This window comes from Opisthocomus hoazin, chromosome 12, assembly GCF_030867145.1.
Source record: "Opisthocomus hoazin isolate bOpiHoa1 chromosome 12, bOpiHoa1.hap1, whole genome shotgun sequence".
Lineage (NCBI taxonomy): Eukaryota > Metazoa > Chordata > Aves > Opisthocomiformes > Opisthocomidae > Opisthocomus > Opisthocomus hoazin.
In genome coordinates, this window is record NC_134425.1 from 6,855,101 (window position 1) to 6,880,914 (window position 25,814).

General features: G+C 36.6%; 1 protein-coding gene across 2 annotated transcripts in view; it reads right to left on the reverse strand.

Annotated features, from left to right (window-relative positions):
• Window positions 1-25,814, reverse strand: part of CDH13 (cadherin 13) — a 518,767-nt gene that overhangs the window by 141,761 nt on the left and 351,192 nt on the right. For both annotated transcript variants that reach the window (XM_009945345.2, XM_075433867.1), the window contains exon 7: window positions 14,566-14,744. In XM_009945345.2, coding sequence (XP_009943647.1) covers window positions 14,566-14,744 — 179 coding nt within the window. The remainder of the gene's footprint in view (window positions 1-14,565; window positions 14,745-25,814) is intronic.

The window sequence follows — 25,814 nt, forward strand, 5'->3', positions numbered from 1 at the left end:
TCTGAGCCTCCATTTTTGTAGCTGCTTTAGTAAAAGCTCAATTTAATTGTACCTGTACCTTTCCATGTGACATGATTGGCCTTTCATGCTCAGATACGACAGCCACAACACAATCAGATGAGATTGTGTCCCATTTTCCAATTAAAGGCAAGTCAGTTATAAAATGTCTTTCAAAGAATTCTCAATGCAAAAACAAGAAAAATGTACATCTACATATATGTAAACATATAGATTTACATGTCTGCAAATCTACATGTACTTAAGCAGTTCACAATTACTAGTTCAAGGATCCCCATTAGCCAAGAAATTTTGAGTCCTCCCTACTTCCAGTGCACCCAAAGAAGTGAATTTTAAAGAATTCTTGTTACCTGAAGAGAGTTCTTAGGAAAAACTCACCCACTGAACAAATTAGGCAAGACGGAAAATCCACTGCAGGCTTAAGTCTACTGCTAGTGGATTTTTCTACTATGTAAGAAACAAATTCCTTATTCTCTGGAGGAAGAAGGGCCATATTGTTGGTGATGACATAGTGCTGAGGACATTTTTTACAAGGTGGAAAGTGCCTTCAGCTGTGTGATTCTCTACTCATGAGGAAATCAATGCATTTTACAGAGCCAGAGCTGTGTACAGAGAATTCCGAGCAGCAGTACAATCTGAGACACATTACAACTGTTACCCAGCGAGGTAAAAGTGTTTTGCCAGCCTTATCTGCTGTTCTGCTGCTGGGTGAAACGGAGTGTAACTCTTGAAGCTTTGTTCAGCTTTTTTTCTCATTTGTTTGTTTTGGGGGGGCATTCAAAATTTTAGTGCAGCACTGTTAAATGCAATCTCTATACTAGATCTCTAAAGAAGCTTCCAGGCGTTACACATGCTTGAAAGAAGGAATAATTTCTAGCAATAAAACTTTCTGATTGGACTTAAACCTTTTCAGTTCTCATAGAGAAAACAGGCTTGAAAAACCAATCTATTCTGAAGTGCCAGAATTTTCTAACTGAACCACACTGCTTGCTTCTCTGAACCTCTCACAACCATCTCTTTAGCCACACTGTGAAAAGCAATGCGTTTACCAATTGTTATCTGAAAGTGCTACCTTCAAAAGTGGAGCGATGACAGTGTACAAAACCTGGTGATTATTTTTCCTTTAAGGCAGGAACATGATGCCTTAATATTATAATTAGGCTATGGTGGAAAGTCAAGAGTCCAGCTAAAAGCTCTGCTACCTCCAATTCCCCTGTGCAGCTGCACTGCTGCCTTGGACCTGCTGCAAAGTCTGCTGCAAGAATCATGGAGACAACTTTGCAGTTACCTCCAGAAAGGCTAAATCAGCCCTTTATTACTGTCTGCACAGATTTTACTCTCTTTCTCTTGTATTCTCAAACACTTAATGACATTAGTGGAAATCTGTGGGCTTCCAGACACTAGAGGTACACTTTTGACAAATTCCCCTGAACAACTCTCTCATTTCAGCACTTAGCGTCTATCGCTCGTGGTTCATTTAAAAGGCAGAAATCCTCTAGGGAAACTGATCTCCCTTCAGTTTGTCTCTTCTGCAAGTTATGTATTTTAGTATGAAGGATACTTTAACGAAAGTACACAGAGACAACTCAGAAATATCTAAGACAACAGAAATTAGGGTAATGAAAGATAATGCAGTCAACAGGATTTCTGTCACCTCTCATGGGTGAGATAGCATTGCATGAAAACATGTCTCCAAGCAACATTTGTCCTTAAGTTACTCTTTCTGCCAAAGATTTTCATGCACGTAGTACAGCGCCAAAGCCAAGGTAAATGCAGGTAAACGTCAAAGTAGCAACTGCTTCAATCTCACAATTTTTCTAATAAACTCACGTATTCTTTTTATTGCTATGCAGACCTTTTTCCTTTCCAATGTGCAGCTTCCACTGAACTGTTAACCTGGATAGCTGCTTAGAGCTGCATTCCTGTACCTTCTGGTGCTTCACTGTCTGGGGACGGCTGAATCAGGTGTCAAAAAGTCATTATGCCAAACCAGAAATAATTCAGGAGTGAGCTATTATGCCAAGCACCTATAGCTGATCCCTTGTAGTCTGGATCACACTCTTTCAGCACAGAAAGCCATCATCAGTGATGGCATGACTACCATTGTCCTCTGTGATATTTTATTAAGATATTAATGGGAGAAACACCTATTATAGGAGACCTGAAAGCTGAAAATGATATTATATTGGAAGAAAATTTATTTGGGATCTTTTAGTTCATCAGAGGACTATGGAATGAGTTTGAATGAACTTAGAGGGCTATAGAGACTCGTACCTCCCGTAAGAATATGGCTCCATAACTCCCTCAATTTTTTAAAGGAAATTCAGCTGTAAAAAAATGTGATAAACATAAATTGAACTGAAGCAGTATGTCTAATTTTTACAGTCTAGTTACTGCTAATACCAAATATTCATTTCTCCCAACAAGCAGGTAACTATAGCAACAAACGTAACATGGCTGTATGCACAGGTGCTGAGGAACAAGAAAAAAGGTACAAATCTTTATGTCTATCTCTGTTTTTTTAATTATTTAACCTTCTTTAGAACTACCAGTACAGCCGTGAACTATTTAAAATATCTGCAAATGATTAATTTAGTAAAATATTAGAGACACTGAACAACTTCTGTAAACACACAATGGGAAGAATCCCATTCCTCTCTGAAAACTGCAATCAAAAATAATTTCCAATTAAGATACTTTCTGACATGAAGAAGAAAATTAATTTAAATTTTAGCTCTAGGATGAAAGGAGAATGAGCAACGTCATGTTTCATTTTCTTCAGCCTGTCACTTCAATTCTCTTTTGAGGAAGGCTTATTTTCAGATGATATAATTACAATCCTGAAACAGCAGTTTTAAATATACATGACAGATGCTTATTAAATTGAAATACATTTGGAAAAAGATTTACTTCCCCCCCTCTTCACTGCAGAAGCAAAAGCCAGGTTCTAGGGCCTTTTTTCTGTCGCAGTCCCTTCAAGCTGAACTATTTTCATGATTGTCAGTTGAATTATCCCCCATTTCAAAGACTGTAACTCTCCTCCCCTGTCAGCACTACCATGCATTTCATCTGCAGCACGTATGTTGCCTGGCTCATCCAAGTGTATTTTCAACCTTATGCAAGGCAACATCCTAGTATAAATACTAGAAAGAAAAATTAAGGTTGCAAGGATATTCAATTAATATGTTAGAAATAACATCTCATCTAGGGCAGGTTGTGGTCCAGTATTTTAAAAATCATTAAATGAGCTAGTTCCCTATGAGTTATGTTCCCTAGTCAGGCAACGTGATCTGAAGTCATCATATGTTGTATGTCAAAAAAGCAAAGACAACATTCATAAATACTGCTTCATGGTACCATCAACCTACAAGGCAGAATTAACTTTTTAGATGGAGGTATCTTTTTGAAGATGGTAGTATAATATGGCACAAACTTGAAGTGTTTACAAATCACTTTTTTGAGTGAGTAATATCTTCCCTTAAGAGTGACTTATATATGGTCTCGAAGGAGTGAGCTTATACTTGTTCTGCAGGGAGAATGATGCTTTATGGATTTCCTCTCAAGGAAATTGAGTTTGCCTTAAAATAAAAAAAATCCATGACACAAGACAGTTCAAATTAAAGATGTCAAAAGCAAGCTGTAAGAAGTAATCAGCAAAACTGAATTATATGCATAAATGGCAGCATTTTCATCATTGACAGAGAATTCAGCAAAGAAAAATCCATCATTTAGGGAACTTTCGTAGCCGTAACAAAAATGTATACAACGTATATAAAGAAAAGGTTAGCTGTTCTGTGGTAAATTGAACTACCTTAATTCTACAGTAATGAACTACATGGTTGAATGACTTCATTTACATTTTAAATTTTAAGTTTCTGAAACATTAATCTATACTTAATATGGATGTAATGTCCAGCATCTACAACTAAAACCAGATTCAAAGGCTGTCACTAATCTCTCTGGGATGTTCCAGGTATGTTTTAACTAAGATTTCAATTTTTGCGCTTTGCTTAATATATAAAAATAAAAAACAAATAGGCAAAAAGTTACATGAATGTATTACAAGTGAAACTCTAGTGAATTCTCCAGTCCAAAAGAGAAGCAGAAGAGAATTTGATTAACATTACTTTTTGTACTTATACATGGTTAATTCAACAATTTATATATGTCCAGGTCTCTTCAAAGGAATGTTTCTTCAGCATATTTCTGTGTATTTACCTGTGTTTATCTGTTCCAAGAACTAAAATATGTAATTCAGTCAAATATATCAACATTATTCACATTCTGCCTTCACAGATTAGCTTTTAACTGATTTACTCACAAGCAGAAAACTAAAAACTAATGTTATTCACAAAGTCTAAGAAGGTTTGGTTTTTTTTTAAACCTTGAATAGAGTTTTATATAACTCAATAGTACAGACTGAGGGCTATGGGATGTTGACACAACTAAATAGAGAAACTTTACCTAATGTTTCACAGAAGCCAAAATAATACAATTACACTGAGAGGAAAAGTTGGAACACCCCCCTCCTCCCCATTTTAATTCATGTCATTGTAATTAGATATGCCACCACAAAGGATAGGTACAATTAGGCAGAATTTGGAGAGAAAGAATTTTCTCATTGATAGTATCCTACAACAACGGCACTGGGAAATGTGAATTATAGTAACGGAACACTAAAAATAACCAGATACGTACTTGACAATACTTTTTATGTTAAAAAAAAAAAAAAAAAAGGGTTAAGGAATCTGGACCCAAACCACAGTTTTATAGCTAGAGTCTTTTTTCCTTTTTGGTGTTAAACATGAATCTAAGGGTTTTCTTTTCTTTGTTTTCTCTTGGAACGTGACTGGTGTGTAATCCTAATTTCTGGCACTGGGTAATTCCCTTGCAAAGGTGTTAACACAGCATATAGATGCAGATGTTTGGTGAATTTCCAACAATATTAGGGTTAGGTGTCCACTACAGTCACAAGTATGTAAGTATGTATTTGATACTGCTCTTGACTAAAGGTAGCGTTGTTAATCGCTCAGTTTCCAAAGCTTTATTGTAGTTTGAGAAAAGAAGGAATAGCGATTGATTTTCATACCAAAGCACACAAAACTGTCTCCTGAAGCATGTTTGGGGTAACTCTTGTGGAGTCCCAAGTACTCTGAGCTGCAACTCCAATAAAGCTAAGCAATTATTCCTATAGTGACTTCGAAATAAATCCATTTAGTTTTCAGCACTAATTCTACTCGAGTCATGCTAATTGTAAACTGATTACTTCCAGATGTTTTGCTTTTTGCTCTTTTAAGTACTGAGCATTCTGAAAATACTAATACTTGATGTAAAAATCAAATTTTAAGATAGAAAACTCAAAAAGTTTTTTTCAAGCATTAACTGTAATACATCCTTACGACTTCTGTAAAAAGGAGGATTTCATCTTAACCACACAGCAAAACCTGTTTGGAAACTAGGGATATTTGCAAGGAAAAGAGGATGTGTTGCGATTAATCAACAGAGACTTACTTCTCCCTCTTGTAGTCATACTCCTTGGCCCTGTGAAAGGATTGCAAAACATGGGCAGCGAGAATTCTTCTCACCTTTTGGCCCTTCCAGTCCCCTCTCTCCTGAACTAAAACCATTGCCGCAGACATCTACAAAATGCATGGTATGTCTCCAATTTGGAATTTGTTTTACTGTCTTCCACTGTAACTGAACTTTAGTGACCATCAGACCCTTCATACTAGCAGAGTATGTGCCAGCATTTAGTAATTAACCACCTCACTCTGCAAAATCTGCCACTTAAAGTTTTTTTGCTCGAAGTACACCGCTTCTTTTCCCCTCTTAGATAGTCATTTGCCACAGTGGGATTTTAACAGCTGAACATCCATAGAGCAAACATTCCTTTTAAATTTTTAAATAAAGATACTCTAGCCAAAAAAGATAACATTTCAGTTATCAGCCTGTATTAAAAGTATACGGGCAGCTGCTATCATGCTTTGTGTCACTCTTAGGAAGTGTCTTGAAGATGATATTTTTTAAATCTCTCTGTAATACATCAATGTCAGAGAAACTCATGATGTTTAGATGAGTGACATGTCTGAAGGATCAGCAAACTGCCACAGGTGCTAATGATACCAAAACTCCTAAGCCAAAACTTGAGAGGGAGAATACAAATAGTTCTCAGTGCAGCTACAGAGAACTGCAAGTTTGAAAAATCATATTCACCTCTTCTTGTGGAAAAAAATGGAGCTTTCCAGAAAGTAGGCTATTATAGGAGTATATATTTTAAAATGATGCTTGGAGTCAGCAATAGTTGAGAATCACCTGATTTTCATACTATGGTGGAGAACATACTAGAAGAAGGAAGAGTCGGTACCCTATCTAAGAAATTGATCCAAGTCCTCATGAAGAGCTGAGAATACTCTTTCTTATTCCCTCAGTATCAGAGCGAAACACAGAGAAAGCAAGTAGAACAAGATTCCTTTGAGAATGTTGTCGTGGTTTAACCTGGCAGCCAGCAACTAGGACCATGCAGCTGCTCACTTGCCCCACAGTGGGATGGAGAGGAGAGCAGACATAAAGTAAAACTTGTGGATCAAGACAAAGACAGTTTAATAAGACAAAAAAGCAAATAATAATAATAATAATAATAAAGAATATGCAAAACAAGCTATACACAATACAAAATTTGTCACTACCCAAAGACTGATTGCACAGCCAGTACCCGAGCAGCGATTGCGGATTTCACAGAACTCATGCAACTCACGGTTTTTGCAGAGCTTGCAGATATCACCAAACTCACGAAAAGGGGAATTCCTGCCCACCAGACAACCCCCATTTATAAACAGCCTGACACCTATGGCATGGAATATTCCCATTGGCCAGCTTGGGCCAGCTGCCAGGCTGTGCTCCCCTCAGCTCCTGCTCACCTGTTCATTAGCTGCACATGGGAAGCTGAAAAAAATCCTTGATTTCTTAGCAACACCTAAAAACATCAGTGTATTATCAACATTCTTCTCATACTAAATCCAAGACACAGCAGCTACTGGGAAGAAAATTAACTCCAGCTGAAACCAGGACAGTTGGCTTGGGATTTTATGTGGTTCATCTACAGAGAAGAGAGAAGAGAGGAGGGAAACATGTCCTTGAAGAAGCTTTGCCTGTTAAGTAGTTATTATTTATCCCACCTGCAATCTACAGTTTAAAAAACTTAAGAAGTACACTTAGTGATTATCTCAGTTTATATTGGATGAAATTTTAAAGGAGGACCTGCACATGGATGTCGACCAGAGGATCTGGCAGGATGATAATCTGGAGTCTGTAAGGACTAGAGGTTTCTGCCTACAAAGTTGTTGTCAACAAACCAGAGCTTAGAACCACACAGGAAAACCTGTTGTGGCCTCAACCACCCACACAGAGGAACCAAGGCAAGAACGTGAAGGGAGCTCCACCGGTCAGTAGGGTTTTGCAGCTAGTCATGCTCAGTTCAGAGTGGGAAAGGTAAATGCAAGAGACAGAGTACAAGCAGTAGCTTGTTCAGCGAGCCTTTCATTTACAAAGAAACCAAATGTGTTTGTTTACCCATGGTTTTATTTTTTCCAGAGGTAGGATTCTTACACATTGTGCTTATTGTTTTGAAGAAAAGCCATTCAGTGATTTATCTGATTTGTGATCTTGATATTATATTCACTGCCCAGAAAGAGTCAGTAACATTGTGCCGAAATGGCTGCCTGTGAGGTTCCTGGTGCGATATGTTCATCCCTCAAAGATTTTTATATTAAAGAAAATCTGGTCCCTATTATTGTCAGGTAATATTCTTTTCTTAAAACAAAATCTGACTATCAGACTATGTGTTGAATTAAATGAAAGTAGAAACAGCTAATAACAATGTAATGAACGATTTGCAGAAATTCTGCTGCTACAGCTTTACGCAGATCAGACTTCTTTTTTTAAATAAACAACTTTTCTAATGTTCTGGCAATGGGAGTCTTTACTATTCCTAACCTTAATGATACTACTCATATTTTGACGTATCATTTTTACTTTTATTTACCTCTTTTGCACAGCCTCTTTCAAGATTTAAGAAAGGGCTAATGAGCTTTCTCATAAAAATTATAATAGGAATCAAACTAAGAATTACTGCTACAGCCAGTAAAATGAGATTGTCACTGCAGATATTTAAGACCAAATGCTGGAAAGTTCATCATAAACTTAAGTTTAAATATGAGTTTACATCTCACTAACAAGCACTTTCCATCTCTCTGTCCATTTGTTCATAAGCTAGCATTATAACTGGAAGCTCTCTTCTCCCTATTTTCCTACTTTTCTAATATTTGAGATGTAATGGACTATGAAATTATCTCTGAAAAGAGACCGAAGACCAACCACTTTTCACTGACCAAAGATGCACTGTTCCTTACATTTACGGGCACCAGAAACCACAGCATTAGGAATGCATTAATCAAGGCAAAAGGACAAATGCCTTGTTTATCTTGTATTTTAAGCAGAAAAGAAATATGAGATATTGCCATATCTGTCACTAAAAAAAAACAAATCATAGAAATTGAGGTCCAGCTATGGAATTTACTATATTGCAAAACAAGTTAAAGGTGTGCAAGTGGGAATTCTGACAGAGAAGACAACAAAATAACACAATTATTCCAACTCAGAGCTGATATGCTCCAAGGTATACATTTTCCCATAATCACTGTAAATATGAATATTTTAGAGGTTAATATGAAGATCAAATGTAAAATGTATTTGCTGAAAAGATTAATATCTTTTCATTAAAAATGAGAGTGCACTGTTGGTTCAGCATTTGCATTTAGATTGAGTAAGTAATAAGTATATTGACTGCCTAAGACACATATCTCCAAAATGGAAAATATGGATGAAGAGGGTAGTGTCCACCTGCAGAAGTGGACAAGCTTTTTCTATTTCCTACAGCTACCCCTTCAGAGAACCTAAGCCCTGTCAACAAGAACGCTGTGATTTACTTATCACAGCGTAACTGGTTGCATACTGTAAAGAACGTTTATGCAAGTATTCATTCCTTCATGTGAGCAGCATATTGGTGAATATGTATCGGTGGGCTGCTGTTGATTTGAAAAATTGCTAGCCACTGTACAGTCATTCATCAGTGTACGGACAGGAATGGGTATTTGCTAGTTGTTAGACGCTGCTTTTTGCTACAGTTGTTGTTTAAAGCTTAGAGCCATCCAGTTAAGCGTCAGGCTCAGCCAGCTATTATGTTATTACAAGCGGTCCACACAAACATGAGCAGGATGGGCTAATATAACTCCAGGTTTCACATCGTTTATGGCATAAGGCTTTCAGCTCCATGTTTCCAAGTAATAAAGCGAGGGAAAGGTATATATGATTCAAATAATGGTAGATTGATGCACCAAATTTGGTTCAAATGATTACAGTATATAACCCTTGCTTACTGAAATGGTGACATGGCTTGCACAGGCACACTGAGTGTCAGCCTCACCGGAGAAGATACATTTCGCTTAAACTAGCCCAGGGTTTCTCAGAATCACAGAATATTTGAATTGATTTCCTTGAGGTGCCTAAAAACATGTGACAGCGTATACTCCAGCATGTAGCAGGTATGTCAAACTATTTGTTAACTTTAATTCAAATTAAGCACAGCAGTTCCTATCAAAAGCATATTACTCCTCAACGGAGAAGTAAATATTTCACTTAAGCAACTGTGGTGGCAGCTTTCTTATAGTACTTTAGTCATGTAAAATTTATACAACTCATACGGCTACTTTCCTGCAGAGCAGAGGGGTCTGTAACACTGGCAAAACAGCATTGTGGGTAAACAGAAAAACTGATTACTGATCCATAAAGGAAATTTAAGAGTTGATTCTACAAGAGTACAAGCATTTTCTCCTCCTATGCACATGAGAAGCATTATTTTTCTTTCACTGCAGAGAAGTGTCATTTTGAAGTGGACACTCCATCCTGAAACACAAAATTCAGGACATTTCCTCAAGGTTTCTTTCCTCTTTTTCTCCTCTTCTCCCCAACTCCCCCGCCTTCTACTCTATCTCAGGTCATTTACACTATACACTTTGATGGAGGGCATCCTTCTCCTCTGTATTTATGAATCAAAATGTATTCTCCAACGGATATCTGGAGGTATAATTTGCCCCCTAACACTCTTCAATCTTTATTGCTGACACATTCAAGGATGCCTAACTCCTACAAGAGAAAAACCACATTAATCTTCAAAAATACGTCCTTACCTGCCTCCCAAAAATGAAAATGGATGGTCTGTGAGAAATTACCTGAGTTTTGCTGCAAACCCTGAGGATCATGCACTTTTGGAAACAATTTTGAATCTGAAAAACTTATAAATAAAAATACGTGGGTATAAAAATACAAACCCTGCACGGTACTAAGTCTTTCCTTGGAGGCATAAGGCACTCTGCTTCCCTCAGCAGATGTCAATAGAAATCAAGAGCATTCAGCAGCTTGCTGGATGTAATCTGTGGGATGCCTACATACACTTTTTCTGAACACTGGAGAGAATGACTCTTTTGCTTCATGTTTTTGTAGGTGATATTACACTATGGAAGTAGCTCCAAATCACACACTGCCACCCAGCCATGCTAAATCAAACAGCCATTCAATTACTACTGAAGTTAAAAAAATAAAATAGCTAGGCTGGGGATCTGCAAGCAGACAGGCAACTCAAAGAAAAGACCTAAGATGACCTTTCTGTTTCTAGATAGTGCAAGAAAGAAAACAACCATAAAGAGAGAGTGATGCTTTTCACATTACATATTCCTTATGCTGCCTTTTGCACAGAAAAGATCTGGAGTAGCCTTTGAAGGAGAGGTCACTTAACACACCAGGGAGCATTCCCATCTCCATACTCTCAATTTAGCAAGAGACCTAATAAATGCCAGTTGTAGAAGAGGAAATTTTGAAGGCTTTTAGGAATTTAACAAAACTGTCTTCATTTTGAGCTGATTCACTGTAGCTAGGAGAATGAGAGGCACACAAGTTAATTATTTCTTTTTTCCTTTCTTTTAAATTTTATTTTAAAAGTATCTACTTAGAATTTACTTCTAATTCTAAAGTATTACCAGAAAAAAAATGTTTGATTTGACTTTGATCTTCTTAAAATTATTAGCCTAGGTGTTTACTTCTGCATGCTAAGAATCTTCCACATACATTCAATTGGAAATAAAAACTGAGCTCTGTACAATGGCCAAACTTTATTTTACTTTACGGTAAATACCTGTATTTTGAGTCTTCGCACTGAAACAAGAATGTCTGAGGCTATACAATAGTAACTTTTCTGAAACTGCTGAAGCATGGAAAAATAATATGGACCTCTTAGTATATGCAAAACCTGCTAGATGCTTTGTACATCTCAGTATCTTCCACTGGGCTATATCCCTAGTCTCCTGTCCCCTATGACGCACAAACATGAAATAAATGATACTTAAAATTAAAATTAAAAAATTTAAAAAAAAGAGACCGAAACCAAAACAAACCCCCAAACAATTTATGTTCCATTAATTTGTCTTAAATGAAATGGAATGTTTCCCCAAAAGCATCAAGATCCAAGCAGTGGTAAAACTTAGTAAAAGAGATGAAAAATATGAGTAATTTTAATCAGTGTTTTAACATGCTTTAAACTAGTTCATATCAACCTCTGGTACACATACATATCACTAATGAGAAATTGTTTCATCTCTTCTCCATGTCCATCCTAGAGAAATTTTTACTTTAGTTCAGTTTCTTAATTGATATCTAGGGCTAATACAACTTTAAACAGTACACCTACAAGGAACAACTAAGTGTAATCCACTTCTGACTGTTACTAATTTTTCAGATTCAAATAGAAAATATATAGAGCTAGTAAAAGACAGAACAATCACAGACAATTGACCCAGTTTAGAGTTTAAGTAAAATCTAGGAGAAGCTGCTGGTTTGAATTGGAAGTCATGAATAATCAGACTCATCAGGACCAATTTTTGCAGTTTCTGGAGCTGTGGAATTCTCCAGCAGAAATGCACCTTCTCCCCTGTCTCCGTATAAATACTGTGTGTACCTTCATGAGCTACACCCAGTTACCTGCAAATACTGCTGACTCAAAGCCCAGTCATCAATAAGGATCAGCTGAATTGCCATTCTCTTTTCCAAGCAATAGAAAACATTGTGAAAAAACTTGCTGTTCCCTACGTATGTCTACTATAACACATTCTCCACTGAGATGCCAATGAAAGGGTAAGAAATGAGCAGGCAAAAGCATTCCTCTCTCTTGTTCACAAATACTGTTTCATGTGGTCGTTGTGCAACCATCATTCAATGCTTCTATCTAGAATTTTTGTCCTCTGACGTTACACAACTATGAGCAAGGCTTTCAAGGGAAAGATTGTTTCTTTGTCTTGTGTTTTCTACAGTGCACTTCATAGAAGATTGTGATAAGTAGCCAAAACATTTAAGATCTACAAAGGTTCACCAGAGAGAATACAACACCAGTAATGCACTAGTATCAGCTGATGTCCTACAGAGGAGTGGCAAAGAGTACTCCCTTCTGCCCACCACCTTTCCAGCATCCTGAAAGTCACTTCTTCAAGCCTGGTGATATGCAGATACCTTATTCCCCAAGCAGTAGGTAGACAGATATTTCCCCCTCCAGGTGTTACTCCTGAGGCAGACAATTCTTTTACAATAATTCATTTTCATGAGAGACACAGAAATACTTAAGAGTTATTTATATAGTACAAAGAATATGTTAGTACCCAGAATTGTTCAGAATAGGATAATTAGGCTGCTTGTCCCTAAAAGGTGCTATTACGGTTAAAAATAGAAGCTATACATCTTTGACCACGAATGCCTCACTCCACAGATCTAAACTACCGGTTCCTACACAAGACATACAGAAGCAGGAGGGAGAAGAGGCTGACCCCACAAAGATGACAGAGAGCACAACACACAGCATCTTGTGAAGAAATGGAAAACATACTTTTTCCCAAGCCTTTCACCTGACAAGACAATTTTAGACTGCAGTTTAACTGCAGATAATGCTTGTTTTTAGAGTTAAAATTTTACACAGCCCTGCATTTTGGCTCGTAAACCGTACAGCATTTGCAGCAACAACAAAAATTACTTTGCAGTTTCAACAAGACTGCAGCTTGCCATGTCACCTTCAAAGTAAAGGTATTGAATCAACTATTATTAAAAATCATGAGGAATACAGATCTTGCTTTTAGGATATACTACCCAGCTGTAATATCCGTTCGATTAAAGCCAGACTTCTTGTATGGAGACAGCATCATTATTTCATGAATCACCAGTGACCTTTGGAAGATACTAGGAAAAGCAGGCATGTTCATTCCCTTCCATCGATTTTCTAATTTTGAGTAAATTGGTTTAATCTGAGGAATGGTTATCTATTAGGAATAAAAATACCTCAACTGGCTTTAGAAAACTGTATAAAGCCTCTGAACTGAAACAATGAATTTAGAAGGGAAACTTGAGGCAAAAAAGTAGTGATTACATAAATCTTAACTTGGGCATGATTCTGTGGCCAGCCACACAAGTATGAAAGAATTGGCATCTCTCTAAACTTAAAAGACAGATATACAGGCCCAGACCTTAGTTTTACTGCACTATGTGTCTGGCTTACCCATTAAATGTCTGCTGTTTGAAAAGCCTGCAGAAAAACTACTCACCTAAAATGGGAAGTGGCATGGGCATTTTCATCTGGTTAAAATGAGAACTAACGTGCTGAATATTGAGAACATTTGACAGTCCTGAATCTAACCAACTTAGAAGGCAAGTTCAGTAAATCAGCACATAAACATCAGTATACAAGGCTATGTAATTGAAGGAAATGGCGGTTTATGGAGTAACTGTTTCCGTCATCATTGTATTGGTGCCCAGATCTCATTTATTCTGGTAACTAAACCTTTGTCTTAACAGATTGGCTCTACTTTATTACCTTCTGAACATGAAATGATCATACCTAAGCTTTCTTTGCTATCAATTCATGCTCTCATAATGTCAATAATCTATAATAAACACAGATTTTGTCACTATGGTAATTTACCTTAAAATCATACGCAGGCTACCTGTGCCTTTACCTTTTTTATATTTTCATTTTTTGCCTAGTCCACTCATTAAAAAGAAAATTCTAGTAAAGGATTTAAAGCACCAAACTGTAACAATCTCATAGCAAGCTATATGCACAATTGGGCTTGCCTTTTGTTTTGGTTTTTTTTTTTTACTTCCAAACTGTCGATTGGTAACTCTAAGTTGAATTCCACTTATTCCTGAGAACTTTGTTCTCACCATCCAACACTAAATGTCTTGTCCAGAAATTATGAACTACCGAATTTATAAATATTGATCAGAGCACATAAATTCTTACACTCAAATGAGAAATAAACAAAACTCTTAGAAGACTCCTTCAAAGCTGAACATCTGAATCCCCACCCCTACAATACTCTGAACCTCTTTAAACATCACAGAAGATTATAGGCACAAATATTGAAATGTCAGACTGGCAATAGGAAAACGTTCACTTACCTCACGATCCAACAGCACAGGTGACACCACTGTAACAATATCTCCTTTTTCTGGGTCAATATAGAACATATTTGGAGATGGTTTGGTAGGGGTCTGCTTGAGGATGTTATACCGCAGAAGAGCATTGTCTGTGCTAGCATCATCAGCATCAAATGCTGTCATACGCATCACTGTCGTTCCTAAGGAAAAGGTGGACAAACAACAGAATGCGGTTGGCAAAACCAGGTAAAATTATGCTGCCTTCACACATGAGAACCAGGTGGGTACAACACATAATTACCTCATCAAGAACACTAAGTAGTTCCACCTGATACTTAGTCTGTACTTTTATTTGTATTACTTTTACTTGCTACTGAACCAACAACAAAAGACTAGTGTTTCTAGTTTGCAGCAGATGTGACTTTAACATAAGTTCCCCATACTTGTTGCCATCCATATTAATTGCATTTCACTAAATGAACTACAGATAAATCTTTTGCACTTTAAATTTTACAGGTAGAAAGTCTACAGGATATTTATGCTGAAGATGACAATGCTGACATAAGAGAAATGTCTCTATTTTTACTTTAAAGTCTTGCATAGTTTCAGAATTGGAAATAATAATTTCTGTAAGAAATAATAATGTAAGAATAATTTCAGTAAGAAATTTTGTAACGATTAAAGCCTACAGTACTCTAATTTCAATTTCTACAAATTTATGGGCTTGTTGTATCAGCCTCAATAAAAAACCCTCACCTCTATTGCCAGGCTATCCTTCGAGTGATAAAGGTTTTGTTTAACATGAAAATCCTCTCACATACAGTTCCGCTATAGAGTGCAATACAGTAAATGCTCTTGACTGCACAGATTCCTAAATGATGTACGGAAGAAAAAACTCACTCTTCTGCTACATCACATTTAATACAGGGAGGACTGAGTGCTGCCAACTGTCTACTTAGCTAGTGGAACACATACTCCTGCATCATGGGATCAAGTCTTTTCCTCTCCCTTAGAAAGGCATACCAGCGGCTGACATAGCCTACAAAATTCTGTCACAGTATTCTTTATTTGCTTTGTATAGTACGTTGAGAATCAAAGAATGGAAGGGATTAGACACCTGAGCTGAACCATGAGATATTCACCTGTAGACCATTATAATTTCTTAATAATTTCATTTATAAGTGTAAATGTAAGCATTATTTTTTAAAAAATCTAACATAGTAAATCATCACAAAAATACTGAAGTATTTCTGGTAATACTGACCTGAAGAAAGAATAAAATCCTAGCAAATAACGTCACGATCAAATCAACAAACTTGTTTCAATGGTCAAAGTTAAGTAACAAATTAACGTAAAAGGTATTAGAAAACTTTACACAAGATAAGGAATCTAGGAAGGTATCCATTCTTTTGCCCAAAAATCCGAACTAAAATAATTTATCAAATTCCATCAACTGTAATTTACATTTTAGTAGCTTAGCACTGAAACCATATTATCTAATGTGCAAACCTCAATGTCAAAGTTAATTGTAATTCTTTGTTAGAGATTCATTCTTATGTGGTGGTTAATCCTTTCTTTCCTCTATAGACTTTCTGTGGGCAAGTATTGTTTTAAAATACCTAGCCTTTCCTGGCAAAATAACATCAAATGATTAAAACCTTCTGGTACAGAGAAGGCCTAAAATATTACACCGGAAGGGCCTGCAGAACAGAAATATATATCATTCACATACAATGATAAACAGTGAGTTTATATTCTTTCTGAAGGTCTTGAAGCACACATCACTTAAAAAAAAAATAAAAATTAAATACTGTGGTAAAAGTAAAAGCAAACCCAGCTTCATTTATAGGCTGACATAACAACTGCCTGGTTCACTGTTAAATAAACACGACTGGCTTGTTCAGATATGTCTCTTCTTTTTCTCTTTTGCTTTGCTTCCCAGAGTACAAAGTATTGCCTCTTGTCGTAGTGACCTTGAGTATAAGCTCTCAAAGGTTTTGCTTCATCGCTACTTCAGGCAGAGTTACCCCCTTGAGAAAAATAACAGAGATCTGACAGCATGTTGGTTTTATTCACCAGTGATTAAAGGTCAGACAGCTCAAAAAGCAGCTTACCATTGAATACCATGCCATGTTTTCCAATATTACAAGATGATCCTAGCCCTGATATTTTCACCTACTTTGTTTGAGACTTCAGAAGAAGAAAGAAAAAAGAGCAGCCTTCTGTTTTGAAAAATGAAGATTCACCCTCTTTTCACAACACACTACTATTTTTTAGACATTTATCACATTTTGAGAAGATTGTGTTCATATTTGATAATATGTTTCATGAAGATCTCCTAAGTCACTAGAATTCAATGAAATAAATAAGAATTAAGGCAAATCTGAGAGGGATCTTAAAGAGTGGCCAAGTTCAAGTGAAATTGCATTGGTTTCTGTACGCAAGTCTACCCTGAAAAATGCAATTCAATGAGATTCTACACTCCAATATTTAGATGAATACACTATTTCTACCATTATTAATCAATTAGATGAGATGATGGTTAGCAGAGATTTAGAAACTAATTAAAACTTATACGCAGGTAGAAATCCTATTTATACAGTTGTCCTAGACAGCTCTACTGAAATATTTCTGATTATAAGACTGTGGAAGGCACATGCAGATTTTAAGGCCTGATGTAAATTCCCAAATCTCTAGTTACTCTGGCACAAAATTGGCTTAATACAATGGCTAAAGCTGATTCTGATTTGTCAGCTGCACTTCCTTAACCTTTCAACTCACTGGACATTATCTTGTTCTGTGCAATCATTCCTTTGGTGCATACAGAAAAGACATTCCAGCAACTCAGAAGAACAAAATTTTACATTCACTTCGCATAGACATGCTAGCTCCAGGAGGAAAGCTGTAGAGAGTTAGATTCATTTTTTTCTATGTTGCTTCTGTCAAAAGTTTTGAGATACTGGTTTCTAGCTACCATCAAAGTGGCATTTATATTTAAGTAAAAGTTATTCTATTCTCACAAACTCATCTAACAGATGTAAAAATGCACATAAAATTGGGGGTTGTCTTTAGATGTCATTATGCATTAGTACAGTCTATATAAAGTTGTACCTGTTTTCTGTTCATGAACATCCACGCAGAAGTCTACACCTCTTTAAACATCACTATATGCTCACGTAGCTACAACAACCAGAGGAGCTGCTGAATACTACGGCTGAAAACAAAAATGAAGCCCTTGCACTGAGTGGAAAGTTGATGCTAGGCTTTTGCAGCCCTGCTGAGAATGGCTTGTCCTCAGAAACATATCCTTTACGGGCTTGGGCTCACAAGCAGGTTTGCAAACCAACCAGAGTTCAATGCTGTCCATTCATTTCAAAGCACAGGGGCACCTACCCCACATTCTATATCATTAAAACAAACCAAACAAACCCCACATACACAGAAAGATAGAATTGGTTAGTATTTGTGGCTGATGCCTCAAAAATCACAACAGCTTTAAACCAGCAGCTAAAATACGTTCCAAGGACCTTTTGCAGAAGTCTGATAGCTATGATTCCAGGGAAGAATTTTCCTGTCCTAGCTGAGGTGCTCACAGAGAGAACACACATGACCATACATTTGGGATTGGACTATCACAAAAGATGATGTTTACAGAGATCTCTTTCCTAAAAATATAGTAACACAAATTTTTATTTTAAAAACCTCTACAGCACACATCCGATCCGAAGGAGTTTAATTCAAGATGCACGCTTCCTTAGTATTACTCCTTCATCATAAAGTTTTATTCTTCATAAAAGATTCATTTCCCCAGATCCATAAACTGACTATTTCTAATTCAGTGTCATTTCATAAATACTTCCATTCCTGGCATCAATCAAATGCAGCTGGCTTTCAAACCACAAAACAACAGCTTGCTACATTACCATGTTAAACAATATCTATTAACTTATCAAGCTGAGGAAGAAATGTCTGCAAAATCAGCAGCTTTACAGTTCTGCCGATGATGTGCAGATACTCATTGAGGCAGTCTCTCTCAGTAGAGGTATTGTTATGCCTTGGTGTATTTCAATATTCATAGTTTATTTTTCACACCTTCTGGGCAGTTATGACGACTCAAAACCTGTACTTGCACCTCCCAGGTTCCTCATTGATCAGCCACGTACCCCACTAGCAAAGTCATTGCTTCAGAGGCTGCAGCTATCAATCTGTTGATTGTCCATTTGGCCTGTAAATTGGCTTAGAAATATTAGCAAAAAAACCTCCCCTTAGGCTTTAAGAAGTAAAACACAATGCTTGCACAATTTTGTGATAACTGGAGCAGATGGTTTCTTGGGAAAAAGCTCTTTGGCATTTTGTTATTTACCTCTTCATAACATTTCTATTTCCCTTTTTTTTTTTTTTGGGGGGGGGGGGGGAGTGTCTTTTTTCTGTCAAGACATCAAGAGATTGGGATCAGTTCAGCTGATAGATGAGATTACTACTATCCCTTTATCCCTTTCATTTATTTATTTATTTATTTACTATATGCAGCTGCCAGGTTTACAAAAAGGACTGGAATGTAGTGGAAGTGAGGCCTATTTCTAGCCTCACATTAAATATGAACAAGTATCTTATGCCTACAGCCTTAAAAGAAGACTCTGAATTTGAATACTAATGTTAAAACATTATCCAGTCTAAGGACTGAACAATTTTAACTTTATGAGAGCTACAGTGTTCAAAAACCACATACTTGACTTTTCTTATGGTATTTTCACTCTTCTTGTGAGTCTCTGGTGTATGTTCATTATGTTAAATATTTTGTACATGTCCTACACAATGGTAAGGGTCTACTTTCCTAATTAATGTAACTGACGGAATTTCTGAGTTTTATTTCCATCTTCTTGAAAAGTTCAGATGTACCTCCATACACTGACAATAATCAGTTGCACAACGGTATACTTTCAAAAAGTAAAGCTATTTTAACACAAGAAAGAGAACAAAGAATGAAAAACAGGATGAAAAAAGAAAGTGATTGAGAGGGTCACCCTACCTCTAGAGTACCTTACACCTATTGCTACAGGAGAAAAAAGACACCAACTTTCAGAAAAAGGAGCAAAGGAGAATAGCCTCCTGACTACTGTACTCATCATAACTAATTACATGTTTGACTGTAATTTTGTACTTTAAAGACAACAAGCCCCAGGGAAGTAAAACAAATATAAGAATAAAGGTCTATAATGGCTCCAATCAAGTGCATTTAAATGCAACTACAGCTATTAAGTTATGCATGTTATTAAAAACTTGAAGTCCTGCTCAACAGAGAAGACATTTAGTAAGACTCATTGAGTTCAGGTTTTTAGCATATCTTATATTTTTATAGGGCAATAATTATCCACCCTGCAGGACTTTTTCACATGGTCTATTTAGATGTCTGGCAAATTCAGGATATGTGTATACTTTTTAAATTACAGTTTAGATGGCATCACTGATCAGTACACTGGGCATGCCAACATGTTGCAGTCAGCAGTTGGAGAGATGCGGTGGTGAACTATCAGTTGTGGAATGAGTAATAAACAAAATTCTGCTGATGCACAAAAAAAACTTCAGTAATGTTAAGTAGACATGAAGAACTGTTAAGAATTGCTACTTTCTGTAGAAGGTTAGTGCAGTCAAAAAGCATATAAATTGAGTAAGAAATAACGGGACATTCCTAGCTGAACATTATGACAAAACAGTAAAGATGTATGGACAGGTCAACCTTTAGCAATACTAGTATTTAAGTTTTTTTCTCATGACTAACACAGCTGTTTTGGTAGAATAAATTATTCCCGGCTGTGATTTTTTTGAGAATGAGTTATATATAGTACTGTCCCTAGCCATACCGTAGGGTAGAGTCTCACATGACTGAAAACAACATTAAGAGCTTTCAGGTATCTGCTGCTCCAGGTGAGACACTGATATATGAAACAGTAAATTAATTTGGATTAGTTGAAGTTATGTGACATGGATGCTACTTTGGTATGTTGTACTTTGTCTCTAGTGCTATGAACGTTTCTTTCTTTAGGGTAAAATCGCTGGGTGAAAACACTGAAAATTCTTAGCCCCACCAAGGATTCCCAAATCATGCATATATTATCAGTACATACCAGGGTATGAGGTTTTGGGGCAGCATATGTATACTGAAGTTTATGCTCTACTGTGTGCAGATACAAGAAATTCTGAAGCAAATAAAAAGAGCACTATTTATCCATTCATAATACTGAGATCCCCATCACAGATCTTATTTTGTACAGAACATGAAACTTGTGATTCTTGATTGGGACAACTTACATTTTAGACAGTTTGCAGTCACCCCTCACAAAAAAAATTGCATGTAGATTTTGCATTTGTCTGATCGACTACAGATAGCATGAAATAGACAGTTCCATGAGAAGTAAAATCAATGAAGTTTCATTTTCTGTCCAGTATTGTCTAAAGATTCCTCTCCTGGATGGATAAGACCATCTCTGAGAGGAGCTAAAGTCAGTCAGTCATTCACTTAGCAAGACCATTAACAGGATCCTTTCCTCCTCTTGTATTTTCACAAGACTTCTATGAACTTAATGTACTCCTTCAGACAACTTTATCCCTATGTGAAAATTAGTGGAAACAGAGTGACAATTTCAAAAGTTTTGAGGGACTGACTGCCAGGCAGACAGGTAGAAACACATGCTAAAAGTTAACATATTAATATGGTTTCTTATATTTATGTACCATTCTCTTTTCATCATGTACCTATATTTAAATTCAAAAGTAAAAATTATTCCTAAGCAGTCAGTCCATCAAGGGAAAGAAATTGGTTGTTTTTTTTCTATGCCAAGTGTACTACTTATTAAGCATCCCCCTCATCTGAACATATACAGGTATAGGAGTAATAACTGAAACTTTGATATGTGGTGACATAGCTATTAAAGGCTTTTATGTAAGAGGAACAAGACTGATTGGTGGAAATGTTCTCCTCTGTTTCAGAGTACATGTCAAAATCCTCAACTTTTAAAAATATCAACTTTCCACATTTAAAAAATAAAAGGGTTTAATATTTTAACACACAGGGTTCCTGAGAAAGAAAGTGCTGTGAAGGGCTCCTGAACCAAGTTTATCCTTTCTTAAATGTGAATTTAAGCCTCCAGATGACAAGAACATAGGAAACAGGAGAGGAGAGGGACAGTGACTGGTCTGCTGCTGTTAGGAGCTCCTCACCAAATTATACGTACTACAACTCCATCTTACCCTAAACAGTTCCCCCAGTTCTACTCAACATCATTCATTCAAAACTCAACATCATCCCCTTCAGGAAACAAGCCTTCCTTGCTCAGACATGGGGAAGGCATCACATTTGTTGACTTACAGCCTCTTCAGATGGATGAGGAATTACAAATTCAGTGAAAGAGGACTTAGAAAAATAGAGCTGCAGATGAAAAAACGATGTCCTTCCTCCAGATACGAACAGGTTGCAGGTTTAAGCAAATCACAAAAGACTTTTTCCTAGCTGGGATTCTGCCTAAGTTCTGGATCCATAGTAAAAATATCACACTCTCATGTCTGCTTCCCTTTTGACCAGTGAAGTCTATTAAGAAAAGGCATGAATTACTTCTTGGATCATGACCATAAGCTATAAAAAATCTCACTGTTCTAATACTCTAACTGCCAATTCATAACTTAATCTCATATGTCAAATAACATAATTCATAAAGCAATATAACACATTCTCTTGAAGTAAATGGTTTAATGTAAATGATGATATGCACTGAACATCTCACAGCAGGCAAATATGACAGAACAGTGATTTATGTGTGAAAGAATAGCTATTCAACATATAAGGAGCCCTAGGCACACTCTGAAAACACAGAGAATTCACATTCTCTCTGGAGGTTGGCTAGCACTGGAAGTCAATCAGAAAAATCACAGGAAATAAAGACTAAATGAGACATTAAAACATCGTTAAATTCACTCCCCTAAAAGCAATGCAGGACCATCCTTGAAAAGACAGAGAAGAATACTGGCTTCTCTTCTGAAAACCTCAAATGGAGACATTTCCACGATCCCTATGTAACTTATCACCATGACAAGGGCATTTGGCAAACACCTGCCATAAAGCTAGCTCAAATCCTAAGTGGAGATGGGGCAGTGCCTAAAATAGCCAGCTAAACTCTAGACCATCACTGTGCCAGTGGAGATGGAGGATGCTAAGATCTTTCCTCACCTTTTATAAAACTATCAGAGGTTAGGAGTCTGAGACTCAACATCTCTTGCCCCGAGTGACTTGCTCATTCACTCAGCTCTTCGATCTGAACTGTCTGACAGCCGAAACATTTTGTCAGAGATGCTTACAACTCATGTGATTCACCATGCTGTTTTCCCAATTCCTATGTAAAATTGGAATTGCCTGCAATCATTCAAATTTGATTTCAGGCGTATACAAGCTGTTTCAATGCAGATGCAAACTTTATAGTCAAGAACAGCCACGCAGAGGGCTTACTAAAAATATATAATCTGCACTTATCTCTGGTTTATAATCCAAATGTTTTCTTTTGGCTTTTCTCTACCTTTTCTTTAACAGTTTCCCATTCTTCTACTCTTCCCTGTTTATCTGGGTGCTATAGTTCTGGCCAGAGAAGTGCAAATTGCTAATAGACAGCAATTTTTAAAGAAATACAAATATATAAAGCCTGATGTAAATTTCATATCCAGAAATACCCATGAGAAATTACCTTTTGAATGCAATAGAAAGCTTCTTCTAAACCTCAAGACAGAAAATAAACCAGACAAAATTAGATTAATCATTTAACTTTCTCCCCAGAAAAGAAGTTAATATCCAGTTTCTCCTATCCTCTAAGCAGGGAGGCATTCTTAATCAAGATAAATGAAGAAAAGAAAATAGATGTTTCAGGCACTTCACTCAGACTAGTAAAAAAGGAATTTCAATTATTAGCATTCTGAACTTCTGGGAGAGAACTGACTGTCTTTCACTTCAAAGCCACTTTCACCTTGTGTCCCTCCAGCCCTGTCAAGAAGAGTTAGTATTCTGAATATTTACAGGAACGGCAACAAGAACAAGTATCTACTCTTCTCTTAGCCCTTATTAAACAAAACATAGCTAATCACTGGGAATCTAGTTCTCATTCAACTATCCACCAAGCCATGAAAGCCTCTGAATTTGGAAACCTAGCAGCATTTACCAGCTCTTGGAGCCTGCTAAATATCCTAGCTATATTGTAGCCCACAACGCTTGCACAGCACCAGTGTCCTTTGGAAAGGAAGCTTGGGTGCACTGGTAGAGGAAGCAGCAATGTGTTTTAATAGGCCCAACAATACAGACTACTGGAGACCCTGGACTGTGAGGGCATACCTTAGCTGAGAAAGAATCAAGGGAACACTTCGCACTGCTGGGTTTTTTGGGGGTTTGTTTGTTTGTTTGTACGGAGAAATCCCATGCCAATAACACTCCAACATAGAGATGTTTGTTAGTCATATTTTATTTCTAAGCTAGGACTGTCTGTAGTAAGGCAAAAGTGAAACTAGTTAAATAAAATTCATGGAAATGAAAGAGATCAATGCCAAATGCAGGCTTTAAACCAGTAGTATATTAAAATCTAATAATACTTTGAGAATGAAATGGAAATGGGAAGAATATTTTTCCTTTCATTCTAACAACAAATTATTAAAAAAAAAAAAAGCAATGTAATGTATTGACAGTAAGTGTCTGGTTTTTTAAAACACTGTAAAAATACATTCTGTGTGGAATGGGTAATAAGAAATCCAAGCTAACTACTGTGTGCATACTCTGCATTAGGACTTGATCAAGAACAACAAAATGGAAAGATTTTTCTAGGAAGGTAATCTTTTCACAGATTTCAACAGTGTTTTGATCAGGGCCACACTTCATCGATGGAAGATCTCATCCTCTAAATTACCTACTTTTGTAATGGAATTGACTGGCTTCTTAAAAATATCTTATAAAACAGGCAGCAATTATATTCCCCTGTTGCAGTGGGCTTTAATCAAAAACACATCATTACTTTACAGAAACTACTTTAGTCTATTTTAATATGTCCAAGTAAGGTACACTGGCATCCTTCCCGATTAAAAGGTAATAATATTACATTTTAATAAGATGTCTCAGTGCAAGGTCAATCTTCCCTGATTGGAAATGCTTTTTGAGACAGTGGGCCAGATTCATATTAGGTGAGGCTATGGAATACAGAAATGACCTTGACGGTCTGTATTAGGTATACACAGCATTACATCGCCTTTATTCCCTTTTTACTTTCCTAATTCCTCACTTCAGTATGTGAAATGAAAGAGAAAAGCAAAAGAATGATCCATGCCTTTTTTGTGCCTCTTCTATATTAGACCCTTCTCCTTCTTGCTACCAGCAGCTTACACAAGTATCAATATTTTCACATGGATATAGGATAAAGACAGTACACCAACATACACTTCATCAGTAACTGCACTTTAGAAGTCCTCATCTTTATTCTTTGCCTCTTTAACTAATGTGAACTTGTGCATTAATCTCATATTACAAAGTGGGGATGTAATTGAAATACCCTTGTTATCCATGATTCTGTGATTCTTATCATCTACATCATCTACGTCAATCCAAAATTAATCCATATAAGCCAAGGGTGCTTCAATATCATAGTAGTGTGAAAGAAAGAAGAATCAGACCTCATTAACGAGGAGGTAAATCTTACATAGTTTCTAGCTACATCTGTAGGAAGCTGTGTGCACGCTTATTCTAACGTATCATTTTATCTTTGTATTGATTTCATAGTCAAGTCCTAGCCATTTGATCTATTAAACATCTGAAAGTTTTTATTTGAAGGATAAGTGTTTCTGTCTTAATACAGGATGTTTTTAGGTGAGTTTAGTTTTTCTTTCCATCTGTGGGAGGGAAAACTACTGGATAAATTATTTGGTTGGTCTATCAGTGTCTGCTCTGTTTAAGTTATTAAAATTCATCCTATTCAGACAATATTTCATAAAGAATTTCTTCACTACTAGACCCAATGAATGAATTAGACAACTATTCCCTGTTCTTCATCCAGAGAATTACACTGAGTCCATTGCACTTTTTTAGATAAAACATATCAAAGATGCATTAATTCCTGCTAAACTACAAACAGAAGTGAAATATTTAGTTGTAAGTTCTCAAACTTACTACTGAACAAATCCTTACAGAAGATCATAAGGCATGTCTCGGAAAGATATCCTTTCCCTGATAAAGGATTCGTTCTTCCCTCATACTT